Raw genomic sequence first — 9,474 nt, 5'->3', positions numbered from 1 at the left:
AGGCCACCCTTTGTTTCATACTTCGAAAAGAGATGTGGAACATCTTCATTTCTGCTTCAGTGCCCAACAGGCCCTACAGTAACTCTGTTGTGCACAAGAGCTACTGTAGGTCAGCATCACTTGTAAACCATCATCTGAACCATTTTATGTCCTTAAGTTCTTATTAGAAGAAAAATATACAGTATCATCACATTTATGAATTCTTCCTCAACTTATGCGAATACAGCACTTTGACATTATTTGTTACGATACTATAGGTTCTAACAGGATGCGTTGAGCGCAAAAATTAACCATTTACGCATTGTTTTCAAAATGGACTGTCCTGACTGCATCAGCGCGAGCCGTGCGATGCAACGTGACGTTTTGAGAGAACTTTTGTCGGACGCCATGTTTCTATTTTTCTTTCTGCAGCTCGCAGTGCTCTGCTATTTGGAATGAGAAATAAGATTCAATAGAAGGGCATACTGTATATAATGGATTCAGTGTAGAAAGACATACAAGACAGTTGCTTGCTTGCTCGGATCCTTATTAGGACATGGTGTTACACACTGATAATCAATGGCTTCTGCACAGTCAAGGTGAGTGTGTTCTTTTCAATGATCCCAGGCCTGACTTACTCTGGCACTGTTTGGGCTGATCATCTCCACATTCTCAAGGGACTGGGGACCCTTTTTGTTGTTAATGTCACAGGCTCCTGAGCTGTCCCCTGGCACTGTCTCCGACTCACCGTTGTCAGCGTGTCTCCAGGGCTTCCTTCTTGGCTCGAGCTCAAGGTGCCCCAACTCCTGCAGGTCCTTGTCTGTGTGGACTCGGTTTCTCGCCCCAAAGTTAGTGTTGGTTGTAATGTTCCTCAGGCCATATACCCTATTGGCTTGAACCCCTTCGCTGCTCTCTCGGGGCCTTAGCCCAACCTGTATGGTGTAGCAGCAGGAGTAGGTCTGGCAGATGGCCTGGAAGCCTCTCTTGAAGTTCTCATTGTAGTAGCCGTAGATGATGGGGTTGACGCTCGAGTTGGAGAAGGCTAGCCAGTGGGCGTATGGGAAGAAGTAGCTCGTCAGGAGCTCCAGCTGGTCCTTGCGCAGGTCACCATAGTCAGCCAAAAGCAGTAGGGTCCACAGAGGGAGCCACGACAGCATGAAGAGCAGGGCTACCATGCTCAGCATCTTGATGACTTTGATCTTCTTGTTGGACACCAGCGGTCGGGTGGCCTCGTGAGGCTGTGCTATGGGTTGGGACGGCGCTTCGTTGGGCTCCCCAGCCGACACTACAGTGGTGGTGTACAGCTTCACGCCGATGCGGCCGTACATCAGGGTGATCAGACTGAGGGGCACCAGGTAAATGTGAGCAAACAGCACCATGGTGTAGATTTTGTGCATTTCCGGGTCGGGCCAGTTCTCGAAACACCTGTACATAGGGTACGTGTGGTTGTAGTCTTCATTGTGGACCATGTAGTGGTTGTCCATTCTTTCCACGGTCAGCATCACTGCAGACGGACTGATTATCATTATGGCCAAGACCCATATCATCCCTATGGTTGCCTTGGCAACAAGGAGAGTTAGTTTAGGCTGGAAAGGATAGACAATACAACGGAACCTGAGGGGGGATTGGAGAAGATTGGGAAAAAAATCAGTGTGGGTTTCTTCAACACATACAACTCTAAAATGAGGAGCATTTGTGAACACATGTTAAACAATATATGAATATGATGACCAATAGAAGTACTGTAAAAGCACATGGTACTCAGCTCAACATAAGTAGCAGTCAGATGCTTCATAACATCTGTTGAGCTACGTCATCACCCCAGCATAGTCAAAGTTGAATCTAGTGTCCATAATTTGGCTTACAGCAGTTTCTAAACACCTGCATCTTTTTATCTTATAATGTTCCAGCTAAGGCAATTATCAAACCTTTGCATTCACCCTTGAGTTCAAGATGGACAACTTTGCAAAACATCTATCTATAAATTACAAGAACGTCTGACTGTTTGTTTGTTTGTTTGTTTGTTTGTCTGTTTGTCGGCTTGTTTGTCTGTTGAGGCACCAGGTCTACCAAAATGTTAGGTCATATCTCATAGATGATGCATCTTTCTGCAAAATGGTCTTCTGCAGTATATCATTAAAATATTCAGTAGGCTAGACATATAGCCTTACATCGAAGCTTTAGGCTTTTGTGTCATTTCGTTCAGCTAAAGACAATGAATGGCAGACAGCATGATTTCACTTATAGGCTACCAGAGATTGTTGAGTCATATTCTTGCAAATTGCATACGATAATGCATCATTAATGGTTTGTCTTCTCATCAGGAAGTCATTCACTAAGCTATAAAGCATCTAAACTTAACTCAAAACTAGTTTTTAGAGTTATGTCATTTTGATCTGTAAAAATGTCACATGCCGCCATTCTGCTTACTGCACATTAATTATATGGTAATATATTATATTATAATAAATATTCATATTATTTACTCAATATTGAATGTCTAGTATGATGTTTTTCCCTATCATCCTATTTTTAAAGCAGGCATACCTGCGAGTATTAAAATGGGCTACAGGTTTTCTACAAGACTGGCATGTTTAAAAGTGCGAGATTCAGTGCAAACAGTGGTGCATTGAACTCTGGGGCAATTTCAAAATCATAATGTTTTGCATAATGCAACACCCGGCTTTCCACATGTGCATTAGCAGTGTTGGGGAGTAACGCATTACATGTAATTGAGTTACGTAATTTAATTACAAAATAAATGTAACAGTAATATATTACAGTTACTGTAGAAAAAAATGTAATTCAATTACAGGTACTTTTGAAATTTTTCAAAATTACAATTTGAATTACATCTCAATATTGTCAGCAAAACCTTGCGAAGAATATTGTATGTAAAAAGAACTGTTTCCCTCCACAGCCATAGTTTGATACGAGACCTTCTGATAGGCTCTATCACGTCTACAGCGCCATCAGTGTAGGCCTACAGTACATGCCTGCCTGTAAACATGTTATGATTATCATTATATTATCCTCACAAAAAATGTGATGCTAATTCATGTATTGAATGCCCTTGCTGCCTTGTGCGCTTGTACAGAACTGCTCGGCAGCCTGTAGACCAAGGGCGAAATCTTTGCATGGATTTGGGGACTATATATATCATTAAAAAATCCGAAAAGTAATCAAAAAGTAATCAAAACTAATTAGTTACTCAGAAAAAGTAATTCAAATAGTTACACTACTATTACATTTTAAACAGGGTAACTTGTAACTGTAACACATTACATTTCTAAAGTAACCTTCCCAACACTGTGCATTAGAAATGTCAGAGGAATGCCATAATTCTCAAATTCTCATTCTCATATTCATCCAAATCATCAAAACTAGTTTAAAGCTGTTATTTTAATGTACAAAAAAAAAGTGTTGCTTTAATCGATTCAATTCTGTATCCACAAACCTGTCAACAGCGATGGCCACAAGGGTAAACACTGATGCTGATACTGACATGCCTTGCACCAGGCCGCTCATCTTGCACACTGTGTTGGAAAACGGCCAACCTAGAGGAGAGAAGAGGTCATGTAAACATCACTTTACCTCGCTGGACCTGCACTTGTCCTTAGGGCTGGATAGCTAAAATCACTTATTCCACTGCTCGGTTGAGTTCCCCATTGTCCTGCGTTCTATAAGGGTGTGCATTAAGTACGGGATAATGGACGACACGCCGTGCGGTTATTCAAAGTTAATGCACGTTCTAGACGGTGATACGGCCCGACGCGAAGGATGTAATGCGATTATAATGTAAAATTGTTCCTTCTGTAAGCATCCTGTCTGTCTCAGTCTTGTCAGTCTGTCTAGATGGTATCACCTGCTTCCTACTGTAAGTCTGTATGGTAGAGTTGTAAAGACGTGAAGCAGCTGCTGGACACTTCTGGAATGTCTTTCAAATGATTTTCTGAGGGGTGACAAACATTACATCCCTTAATTTCCACTTTCTAAATGTAGGTGGCATAGGGCTTGACTCTGAGCACAAGTCCATCATCTTAGCGTGAGATGCCAGTGCAGCGCATGGCAGAGCTACAGTAAATGTGGTTAGAGTTTCTGAATAACGCCTGCCACGTCATTGAATGGTCAGCAACACTTTTTCATCTACACATCTAAACATGAATAGAATGTGCCAGACCTGAGGTTTCTCGGGCTAGACATGAGTTGGCTCAGCATTAAGGTAACATTCATGCAAATATCAACTTTTCTGCACATAGTATAGGCTACATCTCCAAATATACAGTAGGTGTTTACAATCTGATAATCCAATTAAAAGGAATGAGAATGACAGGTAATTTTAAGGTATAGACTGTAAAAAATTTACTCAAATACCCAAACTGAGTTATCTACCTTTCTCGCATGTATTAGGGTTGATCCTATAAATTGGGCAGGAATGGTACATTTCATTGTCAACACTCTAGCAACTGGTCTCCTCAGTTCCTAAACATTTATAGAATGTTGCTGTCATAAAATTCAAAATAAACAATATTTTCATCATTTTTTCATTTTCACCATTTGATGGTTTGTTGGGCTTGTGAAATAAGATTTGAACATCAGAGAACAAGGTAAAATACTCCGTCCATTCATTCACTGTCAACTCTAAGTTTGATATGAGGCTGATCCGTCAAATAAACTCTGTCAGGGTAAGAAACTGACAGGAACAGGCTCCAACCAATTTGCACATTACAAAGAGGTAGGACAAAATACATAACTTTTTATATTAACTATTGGAGCCCCTCAAGGGTGTGAGGATTTATCTCTTTCCTGCATTATTTGTTCTCTCTCATTTTTGTTACCTCAGTGTCTCATGTGAACAAAATCATTTTGTGATTTTTGGGTAATACAAAAGTATGTGAGACAATAAAACAAACTTTATGTATTACATTATAAGTAAGTATAAGTAGCCAACATATACTTTACTGATCCCGTGAGGAAAATTCGGTCTCTGTATTTATCCCAATTAGTGAATTAACACACACAGCATGCAGTGAATACGGAGTGAGGTGAAGTACACACTAACCCAGAGTAGTGAGCTGCCTGCCCCCCGTCATTATGACATACAGTACAGTATACTCCCTATTTTCTCTTCATTTCAGTCTCCTTTCATCTTCATTCAGCCTTTTGTCATGTTGCCTTCTCTCACACTTAAGTTATATACACAAGAAATAAAACAAAACTTTTTTGTGTCTGTTAGCATACTGTTACCTGTGATGAGGTTGTCCACAAGGGTGGTGGGTATGCAAAAGATTCCCACGAGCAGATCACTGACCGCCAGGTTGAGGATGAACAGGTTTGTAACGGTTCTCATGCGACGGTTCTTCAACACTATCGAGCACACCAGACCGTTCCCGACCATACACAGCAGGAAGATGAAGAGATAGACCAGGATCAGACTGGCGGCCACCGGGAATGAGTGTTGGTAGTAAGGGTACGGGTGATCCGACCTGTTGCTGGCGCTGCTGCTGTTGGTGCAGTTCCCACTCCAGGAAGTATTTACATCCAGAAAGGGCACCTCCAGCTCTAACCAGGCATCCATGTCCAACTCAACTACATCCATGTATGCAACTCTGCAGGGCTTTTTGTTCGAGGTGGAGCAGAAAGATGGCAATACCTATGAACAATATAGGGAATATATATATTGTCATAAAGGATTCAAAAATACTATTTTTTTTTCTCTTGCAACAATAGAATGCTTGCCCATAGGCTACATCCATCTCAAGCAACACAGCATGCATGCATTTATTTTCCTTTGACTCTGCGATGCCCATACAGACAACAAACGGGGAGGTTTTTTGAGTGTGCTGCTGAGCGTGATTTCCAATTTTTCAATTATCTATGAATGCATGCATGTTCGCTGATAGGTTTGCATGTCTTGAATAGGTTTGAATAGGTTGCTGAGCGTGATTTCCAATGTTTCAATTATCTATGAATGCATGCATGTTCGCTGATAGGTTTGTATGTCAACGGGGCTGAAAGAGATGAAAAATTGATGGCTGGTATTGATCTATTTGTCCTACATCACTTGCTCAGTGGCCTGACTAACATGGTGTCTTCTCAAGCAGACCACCACAACCACAGGCATGAGGCCCTCCTCACTCCCAATACTTATTTGTTACAGTTATTTTCAGCAAAATATATTTGGTGTGGAAAGCTGTGCTATACTGATGCGAAATTGCCAATAGAAGCCGTAAAAGCAATTCTCACTAAGGAAACTACAATTAGACTGTCAAGTCAACACCAACTTTTTCCTGAGGGAGATATAATCACGGTGCTCAGCTCATCCCAGCCCTGGCATTTCTGATCAGGAGAAGCCACTTGATTATTTTTTTATTTTTATTTTTTATTTTTTAATTTCCAAGTACTGCCATCCTTTAAACAATCATGTCAGTATCTGAAACATGAACAAAAAGAGTTTTCACAAGTCATTGACAATTTATGTTCAATTGTTCAATGTCGTTCAATGTCTCCCATTTCTCTGATAACTTGCACATTGTGTGAGTGTGTGCGTGCGCATGTGTGCATGTGTGTGTGTGTGTGACAGTGACAGGGAGAGAGACAGATAAAGAAAGAGAGAAGTGTAGCCAACAAGGATATTAAGGCGAGACTGCTATGGGCGGATCTAGAATGGGGGGGGGTCCTACTCCTCACATCCACGCATAACATGTAAACAGAGGTGTAAACATCCTACCATTGGTTTTACCTGTGCACTTAACACAGGCGATTTCACTAATAAGCTCATCTACCTGGCTGATGAGCTGTGCCAATTTGAATCACCTGGTTTATTGAATAGTTGGAGCAAATATGTGTCAGAACTTTTACCTTTTGAAGCTAGACTTCTACACCTCTACGCGTAAACGAGCGGAAACCGGGATTGTCGATGATATAGACCCTTTTCACGCTAACGTCAGACACTTTCCGCTTTGAAGCTTTGCTGGGTATCAGTTCATCCGGCGTAAGCAAAAGCTATGGTGATACGGTTACAGTTCTTGAGGTAAGATTAATATTTCACGTGTATTTATTATCTTCATTTTCCTTGTTATCGTTGGCGATCATTGCCGTCACGTAGCTGCCTTGATTTGAGAGTAAAGCCAGTAGCCTAACCCTTAATATATAGCAGCAACTTCAGCTAGCTTCACCGAAGATCAAATTGGTTTGATATTGGATATTCGACAGAGATTCAAAATAAGGAACGGTCTTTCATTGAGTATCCGAATATCCGATATCAAACCAACTTGCTAACATGTTAGCTAGCTGAAGTTGCTGCTATGTATAGCACGGGTCTCCTAACTTTAGGACAAACGTTATGTTCAGTTATCGTTTGCAATCATTGCTCTCGTAGCTGCATTGATTTGAGAGTAAAGTTAAAAGACGTTATGACTGTATATTACTGCTACCGGATGAACTGATACTCAGCTGCTGACATCACGTGAAAAGGGTCTATTAGTGACAAGCCAGCTTGGATGCCAGCCGAACCAGAGCTGTTTAGGCCAATCAAACTGGGCTTTGTACGATGATGGACAGGTGAGCAACGGGGCCTCGTCTATGAAAACTTCGCCCAAAGTGGATTTGTGGGAAGACTCTGCATAGTTTAACAACAATAATAATAAGGTTTCGGTTCAAGCGCTGCGACAATCCGGCTTTGTAACTGGCATTTTGTTTTTCATAGATGCTCTGAATTTGTCAATGGTTTGGCTTTGTCTATTTGTAACTCAATCTGTCCTTTGCAAGAAAACTCGCAAGAAGTTCTCACTTAAGGAGTAATTTTTCAAACTTTTTCAAATTTTACATTACGCTAACCTAGGCAAATTGGGACAGCATGGTAAAATGAGACAAATAAGGTTTACATCTTGGACTCTGGTAACTACAGTACAAATGTCCTTTATTAGAGACAATTATTTTGATTGGTCTGAGATAACAAGTAGGTGGGGTTACGATTTTTAAAATAAATCTCCTGGCATGTTGATTTTGTGTTGATAGTAATGGACATTGCAGCTAAGACCTTGATGATATAACGCAAAACATGCTTGTATGATAATTGCTATCATCAATCATGGGTTATCATCAAAGCATTGCAACAACTATGATGTGATAATTATTGCATATAGCCTACTGTACCTTAGGACAGCCTTAATGTCAAGGAAACATATTTTGTGTCTCGTGAATATTTGTCATGTTTTTGCATTCATGTCCTGGAAGCATGCCAATATATCATGTTTGTGTGAGATTGTCTGGAATATACTCTATGGCTTAGCAATTTACAAACATATATATGTACTTACATAAACATTTTATTCATATGACTGTAAAATCTTGTCATTGAACTATTGAATGAAGAATGTGTCTTATACATAGCCTACTTTCTGCTGTGTTATATATCCATTTGTGACCTGAAGTAACTTGTACTTACATATATGCATACTGTATGTCATGTAGCCAAAAGCACAGTTGATCTGTGCATGCATGACCAGCTTTTGCTTTGTTGATATGGAAAGCAAGTTAAAAACCAGTCAAAACCAGAAAACGGCTTACTGTGCATATAATGCCTTATATCATATTCGGTAAGGCCTGCTGTTTATTTTGATATAGGTCTATTGCTAGGTGTTGAGTGATAAACCACCGAGAGGAAGGAGTGTGCAGATGGACCCAGAGCAGAATGTAAATAATATGATTACATTTCATGTAAATTCAACATTACTTTTCCCAGTGAATATACACATATGAACTTGAACTTGTCCTGTCTACCACGGGACATAGCAGCTAGCACCACTGAAAAGCTTAGGTTGGTCACGTGATGTGTGCGTGACATCTATGTGACGAGTACTCTGTGAGCAACAGAGAATGGGTGAAAATTTGGAACAAATGGCCAATGAGGTTTATATGGGAGTGGCCGCCATCACCTCTTAGGGACACCACGGACTTAACCTCTCCATTTCAAGAAATTAGGTAGAATCAGAATAAGAATTTAAGACTGGCAAAAGACCATTTGGATTTGATTATGGCGCATGTTTCAACCCAAACGAGTCTGGAAGCAAGCCCAAATGTACCCCTGCTCTTATGGAGGATGAATCCATAGTGTGGTGAAACTCTAGCCTTAATTTTAGAGAAACACAGACTAACTGAATGGCATCTTACAAAACAACAGACTTACACACTGTATGAGATGATTGTATAGCCTAAACAAATAAATATGCATCATTTCATTAGTTGGATGATGTGTTGCCAATTATGAGCATGAATGATGAGGAGATTGCTAGAAGAGCTGCTGCTACAGCCACAATGATTGGGCACAGACCAGGACCATGATTTACTTGGAACACCTTCAGGCCTAATTGGAACAAGAGCAGCATACTCAAAATGATCTTCTGTGTCTCCTATCTTATGTGACCATGCGTGCAAACAGCAACATTAGTGGAATGTTGCAGGCTGTTAGTGGAATGATAAACATAACAAACG

General features: G+C 40.6%; 1 protein-coding gene across 1 annotated transcript; it reads right to left on the bottom strand.

Moving 5' to 3' along the window:
* Window positions 1-593: 593 nt before the first annotated feature.
* npffr1l2 (neuropeptide FF receptor 1 like 2) lies at window positions 594-5,392 on the bottom strand. Its single transcript, XM_062544139.1, has 3 exons — window positions 5,227-5,392; window positions 3,437-3,536; window positions 594-1,593 (listed from the first exon to the last, which is right to left on the bottom strand). Exons 1-3 carry the CDS (start codon window positions 5,375-5,377, stop codon window positions 594-596), a joined length of 1,251 nt encoding a protein of 416 aa, XP_062400123.1. The 5' UTR covers window positions 5,378-5,392.
* Between the last annotated feature and the right edge of the window lie 4,082 nt (window positions 5,393-9,474).

Source organism: Sardina pilchardus, chromosome 8 (assembly GCF_963854185.1).
Source record: "Sardina pilchardus chromosome 8, fSarPil1.1, whole genome shotgun sequence".
NCBI classification, from domain to species: Eukaryota; Metazoa; Chordata; class Actinopteri; order Clupeiformes; family Clupeidae; genus Sardina; species Sardina pilchardus.
Note: the sequence above shows the minus strand (reverse complement) of the source record. Positions and strands in the feature narration are given on the sequence as shown.

Excerpts from the sequence above, each read along its gene's own strand:
- npffr1l2 (XM_062544139.1), bottom strand. The coding sequence starts at position 5,377 with ATGGTCGGGAACGGTCTGGTGTGCTCGATAGTGTTGAAGAACCGTCGC. Across the intron at positions 3,537-5,226 it reads TGTGGACAACCTCATCACAG|GTTGGCCGTTTTCCAACACA; the intron begins GTAACAGTATGC and ends TCTCTCCTCTAG. Across the intron at positions 1,594-3,436 it reads GTGGCCATCGCTGTTGACAG|GTTCCGTTGTATTGTCTATC; the intron begins GTTTGTGGATAC and ends ATCCCCCCTCAG.